Here is a 26592-nt window from a genome sequence, read left to right as displayed (position 1 = left end):
GAAACCGGCATTTGAACTTCAGTTTGTTACTCATGCAGATGCGTAGAAGCGTTTAAAACTGAGTGCAAAACTTCTTGCCACAACAGTCTGATGCAAACACTACTCTTTATACAGCCATTGTAAAAACACTTATCGGACACTAGGGTTGGGTACCATTCACATTTGAACCGATACCGGTACCTGGAATTTGGCACGGTACCGGCTCACTAGTCACTTTGACTCGCTCTCTCCACTGCGGCTCATTCTCTCTCTCCCAGATGCGCTCTCAGGTACCAAAACTTGGCACCGATTGATTGAACGTGAATGGGCAGTCGGTAGTACCAACCTAATTTGGTCGGTGCCCTTTAAAAGTACCGACGTTGGTACCCAACCCTATCGGACACCATTAAAAGGAAAGCAGCGAGGCATCTGCATTTTCTTAATGCAACGCTATTCAGCTGTCAAACATAACTGGATTGGATTAGCTTTACCAATTAGTCTAAATGTCCACCTTGAATATCTTCTGCACACAATTTTGGGCCAAAACCAAAATTCTACCAACAACATCTCAGCACAAATTAATCTCTTCTCTTCATTAAAGCCAAATAAAGACACTGTTGACATGACAATGACATGAAAATCTGAGTAATCCATATGGATATAATAGTCTGTGGCAGGCATCAGCACATTGGGTTACAGCAGTTAGAAAAGGTGTTGATGATTCTGGAAGGAAGCTAACATGATGCAACTTCATGCAATAGGCCGCGAGCGATTTTAATAGCAGCAACTATTGAAGATACATTTGAAATAAAATAGCAGAATAGACGGAGCCATCAGTTGGTTAAATACCTCAAAATGAAGACAGACGGTTGTCACTGAAAATGCTTTAACAAAAAACCCTTCACAGTCTATACACTTCACTCTCTCGCTGGTTCAGTTTCTATCTAATGAATAAGAGTATTGGCAGTCAAAATACTTCTGGAGCTCACTGCACCATAACAGCTACACTGTGAGTAAAGTTTTAAGGCACAATAGAGACATATTGTAAATGGACGCCTTAAAGAGAAACAGACTGTGGCCTTTATCTCTTTCTCTCGGCAGCTCACTCTTCATCAGTATATGCTGTATGTGAGCATATGGCGCAACTGCATAGTGCTTTATTCATTAGGCCATATGGCCATGGCACTCTCACTGCTCAGGGCGAAGGAGCGAATGTATGAGAAGAAACAACGTGTGTATGAATGTGTATGTACAGTATGCGTGAGAGTGTCTATACTGTTTGGAGGAAGAAGGACGAGCCTAGTTACGCGTGGATAGCGATTTCAACCTTTGAAAACCATGCCTGCTAATAACATAAGGTAGGTTAACACACAGAACCGTGCCACCGGCACACAGGCATTCATGCTTTAGAAACACACACACACACACACATTCACATTCAAGCACAGAGCTGACCTGAGGGCATCGGCTCCATATTGCTGCACTACTAGACCTGGATCTGGGTAGTTCTTCTTGCGCTTGCTCATCTTCTGTCCATCGCTGCGGGATCGAGACAAGCAAAGGCATTAATGCACATACATACACACGCATGCATGCACAAAAGTACATGTTAGAAAACCATGCACTTGGTATTCAAATTAGTCAAGTCCTTCCAGGTCAGCTGGCCTGTTAGCACAGCGCTGCATTTAGACCCCGCGGCTGAGGACAAGTAGCCCTATTGTAGAGCAGCTCCGAGGGCTAAATGTTACAGCACACATACAGTACCACACTGATCATGAGAAACAGCAGAAAAACAATAGGAGATGGATGGGAAGTTGAAGAAGGTAGAAGAAAAGGAACATAAAATTGGTAGTAAAGACGAGGGCAAACAAGAAAAACTTATGTCCGCAGAAAATAGCTTAGAAATGTGCTTTAAAATCGACTGAAAGGATAAGGCGGTCAATTTCCTCACGGTCAACAAATCTGATTTGGACGAGAACCAAAAATGGATCCTGCTATTGAGTATTGCCTGTGTAGCCAAAGCCCGATTGGGAAATTGGAAAAGTATCAAGAGACATTGTTGGGTTTGATCTTTCCAAAGCATTTGTGGACAATAAGAAAAACATAGCCCAGCCTTGAAGCCGTTTCACACCGAGCACCCATTTTCATCCACAAAGTTTGCACAGAAATTTATAAAAACTTATTTTGTGGGTTCTTATGAATGCGTGCAAAGTCACACCCCTCGGAACATTCGTGTGGGATAAAACTATTGGGACATACAGTATATATGGGACATTTTTCGGGCTATTGGTGATTCGTAATAAGAATGGCCCTCAACAACCATTAATGCAGACAAACACTACCACCTCAACAACCAAATAAAGGACAAGATATGGCTTGAGATCGCCCAGCAGCTGGGATACCATGAAGATGAGAATGTAGCTGATACGCACTTGCTAATGTTATATGTTGGTTAGCTACAACAGCTAGCATTAGCATCACATTTGGGGTCTGATTAACTTATGTATTGTGTAGTTAACGTTAGCTCCTTAGACATTCTCTGTCTGGATAGGTTTTTGATGTGTGGAGTGGACACGGGCACTATTTAGGAGGAAACTCATTGACGAAAATGGAACATGGCAAAGCGTATAACTCGCACTAGAACTAGTGTGCATAGCGGTCATATTCCCGCGTCGCACTGGTGAAGAATGGCTTTTAATCTTATACAAAAATTAATTTGCAAATTAAAGAAAGATGAGGAAGAGGGGCTTGTTAATAAGTCAATGGACTCACCTAGCGAGTACCAATCCATTGACAATGACATTCTTGAAGGGCGGTTTGCCAAACAGCGCTGTGGAAAGCACCAACAGGGTGTAGAACCTGCAGCAGGATAGAAAAAGATAATACACAAGGTCAGGGTAACAAGCAGGACGGAAACATTACAACTCACTCCAGAGCTGCAACATTTAATCCATTAGTTGTCAACTATTCCATTTATGTAATGTAATTCATGTCATTTTATGTAATTTTTTAAGAAAAAAAGTCAAAATTCTTTGATTCCAGCTACTTACTGCACATTTGTTCCTAATGAAGACAGATCACATATACAGTTTCACTCAAGACACTTCATATAATTTCCTGAAATCACTGGACACTATAATTATTAGCAATTTACCCAAGCAGCCGGGGTTTAATAGACATTGGGTGCTCCAGTGAGTACTATAAATGTGAATATTTTCTGGTTTCTTTACTCCTCTATGACAGTTAACTGAATATATTTGAGTTGTGGACAAAACAAGACATTTGAGGACATCATCTTGGGCTTTGGGAAACACTGATTGACATTTTATAGACCAAACAACTAATCAATTAATTGAGAAAATAATCAACAGATTAATAGATAATGAAAATAATCGTTGCAGCCCTAATTTATTCCATCTATGAGGTAGGATTAAGGAAAAACTCATTTACTAATCTAATCCCTCCATTCTTATTTAGCCATTTGCCATCATTTGATACTTATCCATTCAATTCAAAACTAAAAATGATTAAGTGTTTTAGGAACACACTCATCTGACTGATTTTATCCGTGTCCATCCATTCATGCTCTCGTCACTTCCCTCAATGAACTCAGCAGGGAGGCTCTCAATGTCACTATCCCTCATCTGTCAACCTCTTTCCATCCATCCATCCATTCAGCCACAGCCTACCATCCCCTCGTCTGGTCAATGCCTTCAGCGATGAAGTCTGCTGGGAAAGTGTCCTCAAACTCCTTCCTGTTTTCAAAGGGGTAGTGGGCCTGGGCGTAAGGCATGCTGCCGCTCTCAAACCAGCAGTCAAACACCTCGGTGATCCTCCGTAGCACGCCCTTTCCACACCGCGACGGGATTGTCAGACTGTCAATGCTGGGAAGAGAAAGTGTTGACAGGAGGAGGGAAAGAAAGAGAAAGGTAGTACAATTGTTAAGACAAATGGCAGCAATAACAACTTGACCAGTCCAGTTTTATTTTAGGTTTTATTATTGCCATGGGGAACGTTTGTACACTATGTGAATCCACGGGTCTATAGGCTCTCTGGCTGCAGTCCAAAACAAGGACTTTATAATCTTTCACCGCTGGGAACGAGGTTTAAGAAAAAAGCAGTGTTGCTAACATTGTGCTGACACCCACTAGAATAAACTCAGTTATTGCTTTGGGTCATAAGCTTCAGACACAAGGATATGGATTAATATACTCCATATACCGACACACTCGGGTTAAGCCCATGAACAAAATCATTGTTTCTACAGTAAAGTTACATAAGCTGAGGAAAACAGATGAACTTGGCTGTAGAAGTTACAAAGTGTCAGCCCGTATGAAGTGCCCAATAAATCTAGATTAAATTCATATGTATGGAAAGTTCCCTTAGTTCAAGGGAAATTAACACAAAAAAAAAAAAACATTGACATCGTATATCAGGCATGTGTTTGGCAAAGCTCCAAAAAGAAGGACAATAAATGAAGCACCCCACATCCACCCACGCCACACACAAAATACCACCACGCCCTGATCGTATACCACCCTCATATAATATATTCATTTTTGTTTGTTTAACTGGTGGAACTTGCAAAAAGCAATCATTCTAGCAGCACACATAGGGCCAGAGACGAGCTAGAGACTAGAGACCATCTTGTGATGGGATCACACCAGCCATTATTATTACTATAGATAACACCCAAAAAGATTTAAGACTAAACTTGATATATTAAGTAATGATTTAATAATTTACACATATCACATTTTTCATCTGAACATTTACTTCTTCCGGAAATGTTTGGCCTGATAAATCATGGACTTTTGTTGTTGTCTCTGTTGTTCTATGTTTTAATCGTGTTTATATTATGTTTATTGTTTACTGTGCTGTGCCACAAACTGCCCCTTTGGGGACATTAAAGTTTTCCAAAATTAAGTCATATTCAGTAAATCAAAGGAGCAGATTTAGAAAACTTTTAAATAATGTTTCATCAATTATATTTATTCAAAAATAAAGTGTTCTGACGAAGAGTTCACTAATTGTTTAAAAAAGAGCTTGCTAATAATAATAATAATAATCATCATAATAGCCTAGACTACCTGCCCATTTTCCACTTCTCTGCTCAAGCCCACCTGAACCAGCTGACGCTCAGCCCTGATCCAACAGTAAGAGCTGCTGAGTTGCATCAGGTGCGTTCAAAGATCGATGGATATGTCATTAACTGGTATTGCTGTGTCACTGATTTATTTTCCACTGCTTGGGGCCAATAAACTGATGAAGATGACAGCGATGCATACAGTAGATGGGCTACCGCAAAATGGATTGAGTGTATATCAAATGAATATTTATAACGTAGGCAGCGACTGTCTTCTTGTAGTTATTCGCTAACTGCCTAAATATTTGGCACTCAGTGTGATGAACATCGTTTTATCAGTAAGTATTACGTTTATCATTAGTAAAAAAAAAAACAGTGCCGATCCGGCGACTGGTAGATGATTCTCAGTCATCAGCGATATTATTTACTGCTTTTGCAGGATGTGAACATAGCATCGATTACAGCAGCTCCCTCGTTCTCAGGCCTATAAACTGCAGATTACACCTTTAGTAATATGCTGTTGGCCACTAAAGCAGCTCCGCTACAGCACTCTGCTGCTCCTAAGAGCTTTGCTACTGGGCCTATTGAGGAAGAAGAGAGTGTTGAGCAGAAATATTACAAAAGAAGTGCACTGCTGAGTACATTTTGAGTACAACATATCATTTTGTGGTGTGTTATTAAGATTTTTCTAAAATGTTCCCAATGCGGGCTGAGCCATTATCTCTGGGAGCTGGCCACTTCACACCTTTATGATGTGATGTCACAGTCTGTCCATTTAGTTGTTACAGATCCATATATCTTTTGTATTTAGTAAAGTTCACACTGCACACTTTTCAAATGCGGATTTGACACAGCTACAGAGCTAATCAGTTATTCTTTAATTAGATATTATTTTAATCTTGAAGACCTGCACAGGAACCCTTTAAACACACAACCCAAACACAGGAGCAGGACGAAGGCGACCTCTTTCTCTCCCATCAATTAAAGATGGCAAACACCATGGAAGTGATTAAAGGTAATTAGCGGATGAAGAGCGGAAGAGGAAAGTGATCTGCGTTCCACAGCACACGTCTGGTTCAGGCAGACGGGTCACATTAGAGAGGCAGAGGGCAGATTCATAGACCGTCAATCACATACAAGTACAGACACCCTATCGTAAACTTATCATCACATGTCCACCCATGTCCACACACACACACACACACACACACACACACAGCAGACACACACCACTGAGTACATGTTCATGTGGTTGGCGGATAATCTCGGTGTTCGATCAGTGACTCACCTCTCCCGATGCAGATCAGTTACTCTGAGTCCGGTCAGTTCCTCCAGTTCATCCATGGACCCGACACACACCACCTGACCAACAAGCACACACACACAGCACAGCTTGAGTGAGCGATGTCACACAACAGCATTCACAGTTACACATTTCCTGAAGACGGAAATTAACGATTATTAATGAAATTATAAATTGATTAATCAATTTGTTGATGTAAAAGAAAAATCCATTAAAGCAGCAGAGAGTAGAAATGGAGCAAATATGAAATAAAGTTATATTTATAGAACGGTCACTATATCCTGACAGTAGTGCATGAGACAGGTAATCTGAAAAAAAATGATGTGCCTCTGTGTCCTCCGGTGCTCCTAATGGCATCTGTAAGATTTCACAGACCGGAGGAAAACAACCAATCAGAGCCGAGCTGGAGCCTTGCCGTCGCTGAGCAGCTGTCAATCACTCACAAACTCTGGTCAAACGGTTAAACTAGGCAGCGCTGATCAAATATGAATCAATATTCTGTTACTGTAATGACTATTTCTCACCTCAAATGTTTTCAGAAACATCTTGTAGTGTACTGTTTAGCTGTAAAATGAGAAAGTTTGTGACCCGGCAGCCATGTTGAGATCAGTTGAGGAAATACCAAGCACCGCCCATCAGCTGGAGCACAGCCAATAGGAACACTCTCTCTCTGAAGTCTTTATGCTAAGCTAACAGGCTGCAGGTGGTAGTTTCATATTCATTGTACACGTAAGAGTAGTATTGATTTTTTCATCTAAATTTTGGCAAGAAAGTATATTTCCAAAAAATGTCAAACAATTCCTTTAAAAGGAACTGAAGCCAGTTGCGACCTAATTGGAAGTTAATTGTTTAAAACCTGTGAAGGACCATCAGTGCTAAACCTCATAATTCTGGTGTAAATTATCACAATACAACACAAATTAAAAGTAGGCCTACTTCAGCACACTTCCTGTAACTTTACCTCAGAAACTATCGTAAAGTGTGTTATCTGATCTCCTCAGAGAGTTAACCTGTAGGCTCTGCTCTAGTTTTACCACGGCACCAGGTAACATGGCCCAGATACGGCCTGATACGCCACCGTCAGATACAGAAGAAGAGTAAAAGAAAAAAGAATCCAGAAAACACAGAGAAAGAGAGAGAGAGAGAGAGAGAGAGAGAGAACAAAAAGAAACAGTACTGAGAGATAGAAATCATACTGCCACACACAGACCGACAGACACACTCGCGGTGTGTGATTTGCCACTAAGGGGTGTGTGAAAGAGGCACCAGAGAGCGCAAATGTTCTGGAAACAGCCACAAAGCTATTTCCAGCAAGCAGGTCGCTGGCTGTCCCTCTTTCAGCCAGGGGACCAACGCTTCATTTTTCAAACGCTCAAACAACCCAATTCTGACATCTCTATTCAGTTCAGTCTACTTCACACAGCCGGCCGGGTTTTTGGCAACGAACATCCATAACCAGACGAACATTTATACAGTTTGGCTGGCGTCTCCGCTGTCTGCTTCTTTTTCCTCCTCCATTTATTCCCCCTCCCCCCTTTCCATCTCTCATTTCTCCCCTTTCTTGTGTATTTCACTTCCTCATTTTCTTAACTGGCTTTTCATCCTCCTCCCCTTATTTCCCTCCCTTTCCTCCCCCTGATCGCCGTTTGTCTTGAGGACCTTTGAAGTCGCCTTAACCGGCAGCATGAAGAGACACCAAACACGTTTTGGTTCGTGTTTATTTGCTGTTTACATTAATGAATCATTCATGTGTTGAGTTTACAGAAGGCGCTCTGTAATAGTGCCTGAGGGGAGCTGACTCTGACTTGCAGATCGGAGTCACGCTACACTCTCTGGTTTGACACCGTGGTCACCTCGCTCTCTGCCATGCCAGAAAGTCTCTCCTACACAAGCCTCCACGCACACACACAAAAAGAAGGTCCAGATATGCTAAATTATGTGTGTGTCAAAAAGAGGTCAGTAAGAAAAATGTTTACTCTGCCAATTTATAAGAAGAGTTGGATTTCTGTGCCCTCGCAGCCGACCAATATTCCTTTGGAGAGACATAAGATCCCCCCCCCCCCTCTCATTCCTACAGTAAATAAAAGTGAGACTTATGGAAGGTTCAACTTTTCAATTAGGCCCTCTCACGCTCAGCCCGGATTGATTTGTGAGTGCTGCCAACCCTGAGAAAAGAGCAACTGTCTTGGTATTTGGTCGAGACACAGACAAACCGTGTGATCTCTGCTGAGCACAAAGACACATTAGAAGCACCAAGTTCTCTATTAAAGCATAAAAAGTGTGTATTTGTGTTGTTTTCCTGACCTCCTCAAAGTCGTCGCTGACCCAGAGGGGGATCGGCGTGCCCCAGTAACGGTTCCTGGAAATCGCCCAGTCTCGTGCGTCTCTCAGCCAGTTCCCGAAACGCTTCTCACGCACAAAATCTGGAACCCTAGAGAGACAGACAGATTATGATGAGTTTCAGTTATTCATTTAGAATATAAAACATGATTTCAACCACAAGTAGGGCTGTGTATTGGCAAGAATCTGGCGATACGATACGTATCATGATACAGGGGAAACGATTCAATGTATTGCAAATCTGTAAGCAGGGCAATTTACTGCGTTTTTAAAAAAAAAAATTATCTAATTTTAGGAAAACTGTCATAGTATAAAGAACACACCAGAAATACACCATTTTAGAATAGGCGAAAATAACACATTTGTAATTTGTAAACACATTTGGTTTTTGCCCCAAATTTATGTGATTATCATAAAGTGGGCATGTCTGTAAAGGGGAGACTCGTGGGTACCCATGGAAACAAATTTTCATTCACATATCTTGAGGTCAAAGGTCAAAGGACCCCTTTGAAAATAGCCATGACAGTTTTTCCTCGCCAAAATTTAGCGTAACATTGGATCGTTAACAAACCTCCTTTTTTTTCAAATGTTTCAATGATTAACACATGTACTTTTAATGTAAATAAGGCGCCAAAGTGCATTAAAAAGCATAAAAATAGAGCTTGTTTATCAAAAAAAATTTCCCGGGGCAGGATCGCCCCAGCCCCCCATACCAAAACCACAGAGCCCTTCCACATAACTTATCCCAATTCAACACCTGCTTACCAGCAGTATATAACAAAAATTCACAATGATATAATTAATGAAATTAACACAACCTGGACTTGGATAAGCGTCATAATCAGATAAATAGGCATAGATAGATGGATTAACCAATTAAGAATGATTTTTCCATTTAAGGTTTTGCCAACATCCACACTTGCTCGTTATGAGTTGATGAGCTACTGTAGCTGGCAGTAACAGTGTTTGCTACACAGCTGAAACAAAAAAAAACTGAACAACCTCCTGCGCTCACAACCCACTGTCAGCACAGTCCCACTTATAGTTTATAAGTGGGTAATGTTTCCCAACAGCTAGCAATCGATACAAAACCATTTTGCAATGTTACTGCGTATGGCAAGCAAGAGAAAATATGTAAGACCTTTTAATACCATCTAAGGCCTTTTTCTTAAAATGCAATGCTTTTTAAGACCCACAGATACCCTGCTAATTTAAAGTGCAATCCAATTTCTCAGAGCAAGAGCAAGTATTATTTTCATGTCCATTATTATTCCTGTTGCTCTGGCTTATTTTCCTCTTCTTCCTCATTTTAGCCCTAAAAATAAACTGCGCTGCTGTCTTTATGAAGCTGCAAAGGTTAAGACTCCCTTCAAGGCATCTTCCTCCTCTGTACCCCTTTTCTGCTCTCCCCTTTTCCTATTTTGCCTCAACCGATTTCTAGCTTTCATCCACTATCTCACAATCTCTTCCTCTCATTTTTTGCGCCCCCCCCTCCACCCCCCCCCTCTCTTTCTGTGCCGGGCCGTGTTGCTCAGGAGAACAGAGCAGGGGGGGTATAAATCGTCGTCAGGATCCACGCGCTAAGCAACGAGTTCATCAATTCCCATTTGTAGGAGGCATTTCTATTTAGGCCCCTAATATATCAATTTAATGATTTTTTCCGCTGCTGCTCACCAGCCCCCCTCCAACCCTCCTCCACCCCCCGCTCTCCCACTCTCTCTTCATGCTAAATGTAGAATTTAAAGTGTGCTGTCTTGTGCTCGAGACACAGAGAAGAGCCATTTAACATGTACAGGCTTCTATTATAAGTCAGAGACGCTAGGGATGGATACAAGAGGGAGACGGAGGGACAGAGGTTGTGGTCAGGACCGATTGAGCGTGTGCATGATGGAAAAAAAGGTAAGGAGGATGGGAAAATGAGAAAAACAGAGGGAAGAGAAAGAGAAACTGACAGACAACGTGCCATTGACTGAACCCCTCCTCCTGAACAGTTATCGTCCAATCATGGCTTAGTAACCGTCACTATGCACGGCAGGGCTGTCAAGCTTTGGATTTATCCACATGTTGAAGTGGTGTGCACGGGGCTGAAGTGAGACTGACACTCCTCCGTACATGAAGAGTTTGGTTGGTGGTTCCTTTTTTTCAACCCTCTCCAAAAGTGTTAGTTTGTTTGTCTGCTCTAACGTTACCTGCAAATGTTAAAGGTATAATATGCAAGAATTTCCTAACAAACAATGTACAGACTGATATAAATATATAAAAATAACCCCTCTCAATTATCATTTCTTTCCCACTGGAAGTGTATAGTGGTGTCTGTATCTACAGAGACTCAGCCCTCTGCCTGTATTTTCTCTTTTCTTGTTATTTTGCTGTGTTCAGGAAGTTTCTGGCCGTCTGCAAACAGCCTTTGGGCCCCACTTGGGGATGTAACTCACAGCCAATAACAGCACGCAGGGTGTACAGCCTGTTCAGGTCGTCAAATACCACTGCTTTGTCACATCCCTCGACGTTTGATACCGAGGCACAAGTCCCCCTTTAGCTCTGTCAGATACAAAGTGGTCGTATTTCACGGATGAGAACAGGGTGCGTGTTTTTATGTGCATGTGCTCCAGACAGCGTCCGCCCTTGACCAAGAGCCGCAGTGGACAGAAGCTGTCCTTCTGCTGCATTCATTAAAAATCCTGAAACTCTGCACCTTCCTGCAGGGATGTGGGGAGTTGTGCTGAGTTAGTTGTGTGTTTATTTGTGCTTTAGAACATAACCACCGTGAAACAATCAAATTTTTTTTTTATTTCTCTGATTCACTGCTTTGTTCTCACTAACGCCGCCCCCTCACTTCATTCACTCTAAAGCTCGTTCGACCATCGCTGCTCTCTCTCTCCCTCGAGGAGGAGGGGCCAACTTTGAATGCCGTGTGTTAACAAACAGCAACCGACAACGGTTACATACAGTGCCTTCAGAAAGTATTCAGACCCCTTCACTTTTTTTACATTTTGTTATGGTACAGCCTTATGCTAAAATCGATAAAATGTTTTTTTTCCCTCATCAATCTACACCCAATACACCACAATGACAAAGTGGAAACAGAATTTTAGAAATTTTTGCAAATTTATTAAAAAGTAAAAACTGAAATATCACATTGATATAAGTATTCAGACCCTTTGCTATGACACTTGAAATTTAGCTCAGGTGCCTCCCATTTCCCTCGATCATCTTCGAGATGTTTCTCCACCTTGACTGGAGTCCACCTGTGGTAAATTCAATTGATTGGACATGATTTGGAAAGGCACACACTTGACTATATAAGGTCTCACAGCTGATAATGCATATCAGAGCAAAAACCAAGCCATGAAGTCGAAGGAACTGCCTGAAGAGCTCAGAGACTTATGTCGAGGCACAGATCTGGGGAAGGCTACAAAAAAATTCTGCAGCATTGAAGATCCCCAAGAGCACTGTGGCCTCCATAACTCCTAAATGGAAGAAGTTTGGAACAACCAGGACTCTCACTAGAGCTGGCCGCCCGGCCAAACTGAGCAATCGGGGGAGAAGGGCCTTGGTAAGAGAGGTGACCAAGAACCCGATGGTCACTCTGGCTGAGCTCCAGAGATCCAGTTTGGAGATGGGAGAAACTTCCAGTAGGACAACCATCACTGCAACACTCCACCAATCTGGGCTTTATGGCACAGTGGCCAGATGGAAATGAAAGCCCGCTTGCAGTTTGCAAAAAGGCACCTAAAGGACACTCAGACTGTGAGAAACAAGATTCTGTGGTCTGATGAAATCAAGATTGAACTGTTTAGCCTCAATTCTAAGCGTTATGTCTAGAGGAATCCAGGCACCGCTCATCACCTGCCCAATACCATCTGAACGGTGAAGCATGGTGGTGGCAGCATCATGCTTTGGGGGTGTTTTCAGCGGCAGGAACTGGGAGACTAGTCAGGATCAAGGGAAAGCTGAACGGAGCAAAGTACAGAGATATTCTTAATGAAAACCTGGTTCAGAGCGCTCAGGACCTCAGACTGGGCCAAAGGTTCCCCTTCCAACAGGACAATGACCCTAAGCACACAGCCAAGACAACTCAGGAGTGGCTTAGGGACAACTCTGTGAATGTCCTTGAGTGGACCAGCCAGAGCCCTGACCCAATCGAACATCTCTGGAGAGACCTGAAAATGGCTGTCCACCGACGGTCCCCATCCAACCTGACAGAGCTTGAGAGGATCTGCAGAGAAGAATGGCAGAAACTCCCCAAATCCAGGTGTGCAATGCTTGTCGCGTCATACCCAAGAAGACTCGATGCTGTAATCGCTGCCAAAGATGCCTCAACTCAATACTGAGTAAAGGGTCTGAATACTTATGTCAATGTGATATTTCAGTTTTTCCTTTTTAATAAATTTGCAAAAATTTCTAAAATTCTGTTTCCACTTTGTCATTGTGGTGTATTGAGTCTAGATTGATGAGGGAAAAAAGTAATTTTATTGATTTTAGCACAAGGCTGTACCATAACAAAATGTGAAAAAAGTGAAGGGGTCTGAATACTTTCTGAAGGCACTGTATAGTACCACTGACGACAATTGTCATTTCATCCGACAGGATTGACAGTTGCCGGCTAGAAATGAGAAGCCTTCTATTGTCTGCCATTGTCTGAAATCAAGGACCTATTGTTTCAAAAATGACTAAGAATTTCAAAGTGATTCAGCAAACAGTCGAGTTTGAATCTAAGAGGCAGACAAAAAGACAAAGAAAAGAAAAGTGGAGGAGAAACTGAGAAAAATGTCTGATTGCTGCATAATCCAACCTGAGTCATTTTAGTACCAGTCACTCAACACCACATTTTCTTCTCACTTATGGTCAAGAATTACGTTCTGCTTTCTGCACCTTGAGCCTCAAAGGAGACCAGCTCCCCTTGCGAGCACTCATTAATTTGGTCCTTAATTTATTCCGACAGACAGACATCTGGAGAAATCAGTATGAACCTGCTCAATATATACTTAGCTTGAGTCTACCCACTGCACCATTAGAGGCAGGAGAGGAAAAATGAACAAATCACTTTGAGAATATGGCAACTAGCACTTTGCTTTCTGAAGGATTCTTTTAAGTCTCGCATCAGCGAACATGAACTTCATATAAAAGTACTGAGCTCTGCAAGGATTTTTACTTTTTTTAAGTTGCTGATGAGCTGGCAACCCCCACAGACCGACGGAGAGACAGACAGCCAATCTTCCTGAGGTTACAACTCAAGTATGAAAGTGGAGTCTAATCAGAAAGAAAGAAAAAAATCTTCTTTTAACAAAATCAAATAATTAAGGTTGGAGAATAAGCTTAATTAGAAAGCTGCATAAGAGCATTACCCTGCAGACACGGGGAGGAAATAGGTGCGTATATACTTTAGGTATAATTCCCTGAAGGCTCCACAAGTATAACTGCTACATGTATCATTAAAAATTGTAATGACTTTACAGTGATTCTTTAGACATGCAGTCATTATAAATGCTTCATCATGTTCACTAATCTGTTAAATTTCTTTGCATTCTACTCTGAAACAATTCAATTAGAAATGTAATCAACAATTTTGATAAATCGAGTTGTTTCAAGTAATTTTTTAAAGGTTCTCGATTTGATATTCAGAGCATTAATATAGCCAAAAACAACTATTGTCTAAGTAAAGATATAGAGGAGTAATGTCTACCTGAGTAGAGAATGAAGTCTCTCTCCCTCTGTGTGTGTTGTAATCAGAGCTTCTTCCTTGTCTGTTTACATCGCCGGGTGAGCGTGCCTCATTGTTTAGCTAACGGCCGCCGCTCTGCACTGCTGTCACACGGTGGTTACAGCTGATAATGCCGTTCCGACCGATGGTGCCGGTTCCACCCAGGAACAGGTTAACACCGTCAGCTCCGTCAGCATTGTTGTCCTTGTTTTCACTGTCAGCGCTGTTAGCATCGTTAGTTGCGAGCCGCTGGCTCAGCCGGGGAGCCGTTGAGAGGTAAAAGAAATGCTCTAATTTCCAAATTAAATAGTTTAAGCTTCTGAAATGGAATATTTGCTGGTTTTCTATAAAAAATAAATGGAATATCTTTGTGTTTTGGAGCGTTGATCAGCCAAAGGAAGTCACCGTGGGCTCTGAGAACCTGTGATCAGCATTTTTCAATATTTTCTGACATTTTATAGAAACGAAAAAAATAAACTGGCAGATAAATCCATAATGAAAATAATCATTAGTTGCCCTATTCTACTTAAAAAATAACACTACAACATACTGCAAATTACTTTAACATACATATATGGACATGGTCGTCCTGTATTACATACAGTACAACACGTGTACCCCTCAGATAAGGAATATACTGTAGCCTTTAAAGTAGTGTGTGCGTTTGTGCCGGTCTCTGTGTACATGTGTGTCTGTGCGTCTTCACCTTCCTAGCGGCTACTCATTCATCTCAGTTTGACAGTCCCATTACCAGAGGCAGCTACTGTGGCTCAGAAAAGAGCACTGGGAGCACCAGGGGTAATACCACTTAGCAAAGCCATCAAGCTGACGCTTACTTTTGCTCCACGTTCTGCATTTACGATTAGCATCATGTTTTCTATAAAATATCAGTCCCATGTTCATCATAAAAAAAATGCATTGATGAGGATTTTAACCCCATTTAATGAAAAATAGAGAAAAATCCTTGAAACAGCTACGATGCCCAGCAATACAAAGCTGTCCTGCAGAGACAAACAACTCGACGTGGTCATGCAGAATCGCGGTAATTGTTTTGGGACTGCTGTCTGTCTTGTTTTGATGTATTGTAGACCATTAGAAACTCATAGCTGCCAATTCACTGTTACTTAGCACCAAGGTAGTTACAGTATAAGCAGTCTCCGAAAACAGCTTACCAGTAGCATTTGCTGTTGTTGTCCAGTAGTTTCTCCACCATGTGCTCCACTCGAACAAACCAACTGGGGACAGCTTTGTAGATCAGGGGCGTGTCAGACCTAAAAGGCACATAAATACATCATATAAAACATAAAGCTGCAACAAACTGGCTTAAAAGAGTTAAGAAAATATAATATTACAAAGAATTTATAAAAATTAAATTTCTGAGACAAATCATAATTCACGGAGCAAGCCATTTGCTTTGGTTGGACTTACACGATTGTTAAGTAAGGGATAATATACAGCGAGCCGGTCATTGTTGTGAAATAAACCCCAACAGCGCGAAGCGGAGGGGTGGACCCCGGTGCAAAGCATTGTCCTAAAGGGGTTTATTTCACAATAATGACCCGCTAGCTGTACATTACCCCGCTTATTACATGGCTACTTACTTTAAAAAAAAAAATCAATAATTTGACACAAAAATGGTCCTCCAGAGTCTGACATCAGAGCTGCGCCCATAGCAACGGTCCGTTATACATAGCAACGCTCTGCTATAAAGAAATAACAGACCGTAGAACGCTGTGATTGAGCAATCAGAATCGAGAATTCAACAAAGCCGTGTAATAATAGTTATGTACTTTTGTTTTTGTCCTGCTGGTGATCTGCTGTAATGACCACTGAATAAATAGGTGGCAGTGTTTTTAGCCACGCTAGCAGCATGGCTCTAGGAATGACAATGTCGCTTGGTCGGTCAGTCCACCACTTTGGTTCATACTGAAATATCTGAACAACAATTGGTCATTCATGATGCCCAGAGACTAAATATAGATATATAGATAAATATAGACTAACCCTTTTGATTTATCACCAAATACCTGCAGAAACAACGACATTCCACTCAGTCTCACATATCAACGTATCCTCATACACCGGTTCATGTGATATCTTACGAAAAGTTATTTTTGTTTTCCTACGAATGTCCAGCAACACGTGTCAATTTCTGCTTGTTACATGCATACCGTCTTTCAAAATAAACTTCCGTCTTCAAAGGAAACCACTTGGTTAGGTTTAGGCAACAAAACTACTTAGTCAGGTTTAGGAAAAGATTGTGGTTTAGGTCAAAATAACTACGGAAGTGACGGAACTTTAGTGCGGAATTTACATGACGAATAAATCAACGTTGAATTCTGGTTTAACAAAAATGAAGTTGAAATATGTGTTCTGAACACGTGGTCAGTAAGGGAAAATAAATGTGAAATCTAAATCTATATTCTAATAACCTGTTTGTCTCCTTGTTGCCTAATATGTAAGGGATAATGTACAGCGAGCCGGTCATTGTTGTGAAAGAAACCCAGACAGGGCGATGCTGCGTTGGGGTCTCTCATCGCCCTGAAGAGGTTTCTTTCACAACATGTAATGTGAAATAAATCCCAACAGCGCGAAGCGGAGGGGTGGACCCCGGTGCAAAGCACTGTCCTAAAGTGGTTTATTTCACAATAATGACCCCCTAGCTGTACATTATCCCGCTTATTACACGGCTACTTGCTTAAGAAATCAATAATTTAACACAAAGACAGTCCACCAGAGTCCGCCTTGCAGGTGCCGAGTGGTTAATAACACGACTGTTTCATCTCTACGAGCCCTCGTCTCCTCGTGGCTCAGAGAGCACATCTCTGCATATTTACTGGGTTAATTAATCCTGCTCAGGTCAGCCTGCAGCTGCTCCGAGTGAGACAGTAATTTAGTCTGCTCAAAAAGTTTGTGTGTTTGTGTGTGTGGGTCTGCATGTGTCTGCTAGTTACAATGTAATAATGTGGGACCTTGAGGTTATGTGTGTGTATGTGTGTGTGTGTTTGTGTGTGTCACCACGCTGACATTGGCTTTGTGAATTGATTCTGTACAGAGACCACAAAACCTCTAATGATGTCCTGGTCTGATGTTCCTGAGGGAGGCACGAGCACAGAAGAACCTCAAACCTTTTAAACACTAGACTGAACATTATGTCTTCTAACGCTAGATAAGGCTGCCTGTGTTGAAGTAGAAAATACAATATTTAATTTGTACAGGTTAACATCTGACCTCTAAGCCTGACTTCCAGCAGGTGGGGTTAATCTGTAACCGTTGGGTCCACAGTGGAAGAGTGAAGCTGTTAGTCTTAAGTGAGTCGTAAGGAGCCAGTCAGGGGTAACATTAGTTTGTCTGTTTGTCTCACCTCCAGCAGAAGGGGTAACTATGTTTGAAACTGCTGGCATTGACGAGACGACCCTTCTCCTTCAGCCACTTGATGATATGCTTGTCAGCATCCTATAAAAGAAAGCAAAAACAACAGAAATGATTTACAAAATGCAGCTTTAAAGATTAACAGTTGTGTTTCAAGGTCTCTGTGGTTAAAGTTCCCATGCGGTTGGGTGCAGTCAGAAGTGGGCAGTGTTGCACCTGCAACTACACCCATCTGTGATGTCATAGTGTGCATCACTGCTGCAATGTTAGTCAATGCACTGGAGGTCAGTCAGCAAAAAGAAGATTTTCAGCTTATGTAAAATTGTTTAAACATGAAAAACAAGCTGAAAATTTAGGGATGATACTAAAAATCTGATTATGAAAGTACATTTGCAACCCAAGCTCTTTGGCATCTCACTATTTTTCTGCTCACTTTCTATTAATAGAAGCACTTTCAAGCTGCCCTTGCCACAAGTGGACCCTGATTACTGGAACCTGCAGTTCTTCATGCAACAAATAAAATATATATATATTTTATCATGTCTTTTTTCTTTGTCCATGGCTCATGATATTATTCACATAATATTAATATCATATTTAGTATGCATGTTGTCAACTATATTTTAAACCGCAGTGGGAAAAAAAATAATTGGATGACACCACACCATTTTATGCATCTCAAAAATGAACAGAATTTAACAGTGTTTAATTAAAAACACTATATAATATTGGTCTTAAATCATTTCAAAATAATTACTATTTTCTTGCCCTTGTTCTGTAAAACTCTTCAGATCAAGACAGTCTTGTGTATTCATAATGTGCAGTAAGGCAAGGCAGCTTTATTTGTATAGCACATTTCAGCAACAGGGCAATTCAGAGTGCTTTACACAAACATTCAAGAACATTAAGAGAAAGTGAAAAAGAATATTAAGACATAATTAAAACAGTCATAAAAACATTTAAGATTAGAAAATAAAAACAAGCTAAAAATAAAAGCTAAAATAGAGTATAGCACACAAGAGTAAAAGATATAGTACACTGTAAGATAATTATTTGGTTTAATAAAAGGCAGCAGCAAACAGGAAGGTTTTAAGCTTAGTTTTAAAAGAACTAAGAGTTGGAGTTGGTCCTGCAGGTTTCTGGGAGCTTGATCCAGATATTTGGTGCATTAAAACTGAACGCTGCTTCTTCTGCATGTTTAGTTGTGACTCTGGGGACACTAAGCAGACCTGATCCAGATGACCTGAGAGGTCTGGATGGTTCATAACACAGCAGAAGATCAGTACAACTACATCACAACTTATTATTAGTATTAGTTAAAATATATTATATTGTATCTCATTGTATTATATAAACATTATTATTAGTAGTAGTAGTAGTAGTATATTCAGTACAGACCAGTGGTTCCCCTGCACAAATAAGATGTTCACTCAGCAATAATTCAAGTTCAATCAATTTTTAGCATTTGTACTTTATTTCTTGTGTTTAAGATGGGTGCAAAGTGAAACCACACCATGGTGAAACTAATGGAAGTTTGTTGCTATGGCTAGAGTTAAGGCAACGCATTTGTCCTACCATTCCTTTATCACTAGGTAAACATTTTATATTTTTCATTTTACATTTCCTCATTCAGGTGAGAAAGCTCTGGGTCCTTGAATGCACTGTGGCTTTATGCTTCCCTCTAAGAGACACCAAGGTAAATTCACAGCTAAGGTCGCGGTCTGCTCACAGTCAGGAATGATAAATACAACCAAAGAGGCAGGGAGAAATTGTCTGTTTTGTCATCCAGCTCATTGTTTATGACAAACAATCTAATATGCAATCAGCCCTGTGCCTTATCACACACACTATTTCATCTCCCTCTAACCAAGCTCACGGAGCAATTCACAGGAAGCTCATAAATATGACTTCTAACCTAGGTGTTTGGCAGACTGTTGGTCGTGACCTCTTTGTAGAGAGAGAGAGGAGTTTTAGACTTTCTCAGCCAGGAGTACATTTTGTTAAGTCCTGACCCAGGCTCATTAAAACATGAAAGAGCACCTGTGATGTGGAGATTCATTGGAACTTCGCCTGCAACCAAATGAGAGTATTTCACCACCTGGCCAATTTAGTATAAACAAGGGTAACTCCATATATTTACTAGATTACTCACACGTATGTGTGACTCTTTTTAGACTCTCTTTGTAACAAAGCATAATTACACAGCAGAGTTTCTGGTTCCAATACAGTCAGTATCTCGTGTAATCATTTTAACTACCCCAGCTAAAGTACCAGACCCAGCCTGGCCAACGCTGGATTCACACAGCCGTTTTATTCCTCAGTGGCACATTCAGTATTTAGAATTTATATACGGGATAAAGCAAAAAGCAAAATACTAAAATAATTGTAATTTACTAGGTCAGACTCAGTAAAAACTGTAGGTTAGAATAATGGTAGGAGAAGGTAAAGAGACGGAGAGCAGATGGAGAAGTTATTACAGAAAGAGACGAAGTAGACCAGAAAGAAAAGACATCATCAAAGAGTACAACAGGTAACTCAGGAGAAAGGAAAAAGAGATCCATGCATGATTTTGTATGCACTCACTTCAATCTTTATTAAGTCAACATTAGTGTAAATGGTCAATAGTTGTGTCTTGTCAAAACATTTGGACTAACCAGTGGGTTCTGTAAAGACCAGGCAAAACACTAATCATATCTGTTGAGGACAAAAGTGTTTTTTTGTAAAGGAGGTGGGAACCTAAAGTTGGATCAAGGAGGAAAGTGAGCAGATGTAGCAAAGGGAAGTGACAGAAACGGTGAGAGAGGTTTAACAGTGGGGTTGATTTGGCAGGAAAAAAGGGAAGGTGAATTCAGCAAGGGTGTTGTAGGAAAAGGGAATAACTAAGGAGACCTGAGGGCCGAAAAACGTGAACCAGGGGGGTACTGGAGGCGTCGGGGTAGAGCTGGTTAGGAAAGGAGAAGGACTGGAGGGTTGTTTTGAGAAAATGATGTAAAATTTAAAGTATGAAGGACTGGGAGGAAATGGGAGGCAAGCAGACATTGTAAGCAAAGACGTAAGGATAACGGGGTCAGGGTGTGGCAATAGGGTAAGAAGGGCTGCGTACCGTAGTGACTGAGTGTCTGTAGCTCGTTTGGTCTGATTTGTGATCTTATTTACTTATTTTTTTTATCTTTTAACTTCCTGATTTGAATCAAAACTCTGGGAAAGTCTTTCTTTGAGGGGGATGTTTGCCTGCAAGCAAGCAGCTCACTAGAGTAGGTATGCGTTTTCCCTCAATTTACTGAATCAAAATGTTGGCAATTTTAGAATAAAAGTTCTTTCCAAAGAACATGTGTTTTGACAACATTTTACATTTGATATCATATGATATAAAAAAAAAAATTTTTGTTGAAAAAACACATTTTACAAACGCCGATTTTAAGATTATTTTGGCATCTGCACTGAAACTCAGGTGCCAAATCGGCATTGGTATCGAAACATTTCAAACAATACTCAGTCCTTGGCGTGAGGAGGGTAAAGTAGGGGACGAATGGGTGAGATAGGGAAGAATCTTTTTAACAAGTATGAGCTGATCTCTCCGCTCCACGATGCTGTGCTGGTCTTCTATGTGGCTGCTTTGGACTCCTCTCATCCCGGATATTTAGACATCTTTGGCAATTCCAAGCCTAGACTCCTCCCCTTCCAGCAGCTTCCTGTAGGTGGCGATCTCCGCGTCCAGCTTGAGCTTAATGTGCAGCAGTTCCTGGTAGTCATGGAGATACTTGGTCATCTCCAGTTTGGTTTCGCAGAGCTGGGTCTCCAACTGAGCGATGACACCCTCGAGGCTCTCCACTTTATCCATGTGGGACATCTCCATGTCCTCCAGCTGCTGCTCCATGGCTGAGTTGCGAGCCCGCATCCCGTCGATCTGGTTCTGCAGCTCTGTCACTTGGGTGTGGAAGGTCGTAATCTCGTCTTTCATGGTCTTCATTTGCTCCTCATTTTTGCCGGCGTGCTCCTTGAGGGTGTCGAACTTGCTCTTGTACCACTTCTCGGCTTCCTGGACGTTGCGGGCGGCGACAGATTCGATCTCTGCGCGCATGTTGCGCAGATAAGCAGCCAGGTCAGGCCGATCCCCATCCAGCTCTGCGGTAATCTTTGAGTCCTCGATCTGCTTCATGAGGTCAGCCACCTCTTCATCGTGCAGCTTCTTGAGGAACTCTATCTCGGCCACCAGTTGCTCTATACGCTTCTCCAGCTCGGCCTTCTGCAGCGTGGCGCCGTCGACGTCCTGGCGAAACTCCCTCAGTATCATCTCTGCCTCCTCTTTGAGTGCCATCTCCTCCTCCAGCTTTAGTCTCCACACTTCAACCTCTTCTTCAATGTAGCCTCGCTCGATATCAGCTGCTCCCTTCTCATTAGTCAGGGCCTCAATCAGCTCCCGCACCTCTTTAAACCTGAGCTCATATTCTTCTCCGATGCCTGTGGGGCCGCTCTTGTAGCGGCTCTGCAGCGCAGCCAGCTCAGCATGAAGAGCGGCGTTTCTCTGCTCTAGTGCCTGGACCTTCTCGATGTATCCTGCAAACTTGACGTTGAGTTCCTGCATCTCCTCCTTCTCGTTGGCATGTTGCTGGTGTATCTCTGTGCCCAACTCGACGGCGGTGCTGCGATAACCGGCGCGCCCCCGGCTGTCATATGAGGATCCACGGCAGCGGGAAGGCGACGGGCTCTGAACCCTCACTCTGCCGCCGGAGCCGCTGACCTGCAGGCTCTTCTGGGTGTAAGACGCGGCTCTCATGTTGTGTAAAGTACTGGGTTTGTTTTTTCAGTTTACAGAGGAACAGCTGCTCTCTCGGCTTCTCTTTGTGTAGCCCGCGTCGCAACTGACGCTCCCACAGATCACCTCCGAGTTTTTATGCGGCAATAAAGAATGTCTCGGACAGCCGTGAAACTCGCGCTCGGTTTGAACATATTTCAAATGTGGATTATGACAGACTTACAGAGAACTGTGGCTGCATGCTCTTTATTAGCTAACGCTGTACTGTTACCGGCCAGGACGGGTCGAGTCCACTCCCTGGCCTTTGCGCCAGGATGTGAAATAGTGAAGGGACCATGTATGACGGCTATTTTTCATTTTCTATCCACTTAGGATGGTAATGAAGTTGGGTGTGACATGGAGGGCACTCAGTGCACTGGTAAACAGTGACAAACTGCTTTGGCAGCAGGTTTTCCTACACAACTTTGTGAAACTGCTCTGACGCCGATTCCCTTAACTCTCTCCACATCAATGAACAAGTCATGCACCTTAAGTATAATTTCAAATTACATTTGAAAAACATGATGAATATTTCATATTCTTATCCCAGTTACCACCTAACATAATTATAAAAAAACATTAAACCTATGAGGAAATAGAAAGGGCACACTTCAGTGCAACTGTTCAGAATGAAAGAGGAAAAAAATCATTATAGAGAGATGTATCCTCCAGATATAAAAAGAGGAAACGGAGAGGAGAGTGGGTGCCCAGAAAGCATTTAAATTAAATGCTGAATTAAAGCAGCTATCAGTATCAGTTGAGGGTTTCATCCCGTGTATCATACCAGTGGCTCTTACCAGGGGTGGAAGGCTGAAATGTCTGCTAACCCTGATCTACATGTAAATGTCTGATGTGTCACTCACTTTGACATACTGTCCCGCGAAGTCAGTGACCTCTGAAGTGAAGCAGCCCGAGGCGTCCACAGGGCAGATAGGAGCCTGGTCCCTCGTGATGATCTTGTATTCGGTGCACACCCTGTAATCATCCTGCAGAGAGAAGAATACACAGTGTAAGAGAGAGGCCATCTGTATTATCCAATTCTATATTTATTACTAATGCAATGCACCGCAACAAAAATACAAATTTTAACTAAACCGATTGGTCGACTAATCGATTAGTTGAACTAGAGAAAATGTATTAACACAAATTTTGATAATCTATTAATTGTGAAAGTCATTTTTTAAAACAAAAATATATGTACAAATACATAAAGAGAATGAATGTAAGAGAACTTTTTTATTATTCAGTTTGTCAGTTACAAAGAAAATAACTAACATAAACTAACATAATAAATAATATTTCCTTATTCTCTTAGCTGTCTCTTCAGCGGACAACCTGTGTCCTAATTTGCTAATTTTCGAAACGGAAGCCTTACATACTGTACATATTGCTGTTTTACTTGTTGGATTTTCAACTGTGAAATATTCCCAAATGGCTGATATTTTGCTCGCTCTGACTACCGTTACACTCCCCACCAGCACTGCACTGTTGTTATATGCTTTCGTCATGTGACAAACTACCTGCAATCAGTTCTTCTTCGCTGCTCTAAAACAGTAGTTGCCGGTGGCAGCCATGATACAACCAGAGCGACAGCACAGTGAAGGCTACTGTTTTGGAGCGGTGAAGAAGAATTGATTTCCGGTTAAAGGAGTTACATTTTTTCTGGGTTAATAAATGATGGTTTTGGATCAGTGCATAGACTGGCGTACTCACCGATACCTGATCCCGAATTTCGGGCAGTATCGGACACATTTCGATACTGGTATCGGTATCGGAACAAATGTAATAGTAAAATGAATACCTTTGGGTTGAGACTGTTTGTTGTACAGAACAAGCAGTTTGTCAGATTGGGCTTTAAAAAATTGCGATGGGCATTTTTTCACTGTTTTCTGACATTATATAAATCTAAAAATTGATTAATTTATTTCTTATTTTTATTTAACCTTTATTTAACCAGGTAGTACTCATTGAGATTAAGAATCTCTTTTGCAAGAGAGACCTGGCCAAGACAGCAGCATTTAAACATACGTTAAAGTTTCAGACGCCACAACATAAAACAAATGCAAAATAATACATAGCATAATATCATACAAAACACATTAAAATCAAGTGTTTGAAGCCAACGTTAAAGTGAAAATATTCAGAAACACAGACAGCTCCCAATAATTGAGAACATAATTTTAAGATGAATTAAGACTGAAAATAATTGTGAGTAGCTCTAATTATTACAAAGCCATGTACTGTAGCCTATTATTACGTCTTGAAAATGTTAATTAACTTACATTATCTTAATATCTTGATACAGTGACCCATTTATTTCAAGTTAATGTCCTTTGTTTCAATAATATTCTCCAAAAGATCAAACTGTATATGAAAATAAGTAATTACCTAACCCCTGTGGCAGCCAGTTTCACTAGTTTAAAGATATGTTATGACTCCATATTAAATTCCGTGTTGAGCTGGATACTTTTTGCAGTGTTGAAAGAAGCACTAGTGGCATGTGACAGCTATGCATGAAAAATCGGAGTACGGTCCGGCTGTAAATGTATTTTGTATTCAAACACCCTGTCAAGATCGAAGATGGATGGCTCGCAGGGTCATTTCACATCCAGTCATAACAACATAAAATTTGAGAAATGTAGTTTGGCAGCGCATTTCTTCTCACTGTATATCTTCAGAGGAAATGCACCTGTGTTTCAGATCTTCACCGACCAATCAAAGTGAATGTGATCACTAAATAAAAAAAATGGAATGCGCTAAGGCCAACAAACAACCAGCCTCCACCACAACTCAGACTCCAACACAAACTCCATGCAAGCACAAAAACACAACAACAAAGTTATATCTAGTGAAGCCTGTTTTGTAAAAAAGGAATGTGACCGACATCGGTGGGAAAACTAGGATCAACATCGGCCAGGACTTTGATTCATGGAGGGACCTTTGTTTGGTTTTGGGAATCAAAACGGACCCCGAGCTGGCAAAATTCCTACTGGAGAGGTAAGCTGACATTACTGCCATGCATGTGAAATATATTGTGATATTGTGGTTTTAGCTGTCAATCACGTTCAGTCTTGTGTGTGTCGCTTCCCTGTTTTGACCGTTGCTCGCTCGCGTCTACGAGGTGCGAGCACAAGCGCGAGCAACAGGGCGCTGACTGTCATTCACTTAACGGCCACAGGTGTCACTGTTAACAAGCAATTTCTGATTCTTACATCTAGCACCTTTAAATGATTTCCCCAAACAGGGTCATAGATCTCAAGACCAGTGGGTCTTAATTAGTCTTGATTAAATGTGCTGGCTTTGAGATCAAGTTTTAAACCATCAATTTTATCAATACTGAATACAAATCTTATTGTTATTAATCATTTGTTAGTGTCAAGAACAAATATTAGTTTAGTCCTTTTGTAAAGTGATATATAAACCAATGTCAGCATGTGTTGACTCCAGAGGAGCTACATATTCGATGACTAAAGGCACTTAAAGCAGTGCAACTAGAGTAAACACATGCAAATGGGGAAAACATGTTGACCACTTTCACCACAACAACAAAACAAAAAAACCCTCTGCAAATTTCAGAAAACATAAGCAAATACAGAAATAGAATAAATCGGTAAAGGCGATGCTTCTAGGAGGGACATGAAAGACTTAACCGGTCTGGATGCACTCTTTTAATATAGGATGGCAGGGAGGCCATCCACACAGTTACACTCGACAAAAGGTGACCTTGTTTTCCTCCAGAGTGTGCTCCATATGAGCGTCTACAGGACTGCATAAATAAGCTTACTAGAAGCAACATTTCAGAAGTACATTTCTCAACTTCATTCCAAATAACTCGAGGAAGTGAAGTACATTATAATTAAAAAGGAGGAGGGTGAGCCTGACAAGAGGCAGTTGGAGCGCCGTGACAGAAGGGAGCAGGATCAAGAGCTGCACACAGTAAACTCAGCCCCCACAGTTCACTGTATACCTGTGCAATTCTAAACTTTGAAAAAGCTTGATGTAATATATTACAC

The 26592-nt window shown here is 41.4% G+C and overlaps 2 protein-coding genes across 2 annotated transcripts in view; both read right to left on the bottom strand.

Annotated features, from left to right (window-relative positions):
* Positions 1-26592, bottom strand: part of iars1 (isoleucyl-tRNA synthetase 1) — a 73264-nt gene that overhangs the window by 28152 nt on the left and 18520 nt on the right. Inside the window, exons 11-18 of the mRNA XM_074643297.1 lie at positions 23443-23565; positions 17777-17868; positions 15585-15683; positions 8673-8799; positions 6354-6427; positions 3669-3863; positions 2752-2838; positions 1435-1518 (exon numbers count right to left, since the gene is read on the bottom strand). Coding sequence (XP_074499398.1) covers positions 1435-1518; positions 2752-2838; positions 3669-3863; positions 6354-6427; positions 8673-8799; positions 15585-15683; positions 17777-17868; positions 23443-23565 — 881 coding nt within the window. The remainder of the gene's footprint in view (positions 1-1434; positions 1519-2751; positions 2839-3668; positions 3864-6353; positions 6428-8672; positions 8800-15584; positions 15684-17776; positions 17869-23442; positions 23566-26592) is intronic.
* Positions 21299-22700, bottom strand: LOC141772381 (vimentin). Its single transcript, XM_074643310.1, has one exon. It carries the CDS (start codon positions 22559-22561, stop codon positions 21425-21427), a length of 1137 nt encoding a protein of 378 aa, XP_074499411.1. The 5' UTR covers positions 22562-22700; the 3' UTR covers positions 21299-21424.

Source organism: Sebastes fasciatus, chromosome 1 (assembly GCF_043250625.1).
Source record: "Sebastes fasciatus isolate fSebFas1 chromosome 1, fSebFas1.pri, whole genome shotgun sequence".
NCBI classification, from domain to species: domain Eukaryota; kingdom Metazoa; phylum Chordata; class Actinopteri; order Perciformes; family Sebastidae; genus Sebastes; species Sebastes fasciatus.
This window is presented reverse-complemented; position numbering and strand designations above follow the sequence as displayed.

Excerpts from the sequence above, each read along its gene's own strand:
- LOC141772381 (XM_074643310.1), bottom strand. The coding sequence starts at position 22,561 with ATGAGAGCCGCGTCTTACACCCAGAAGAGCCTGCAGGTCAGCGGCTCC.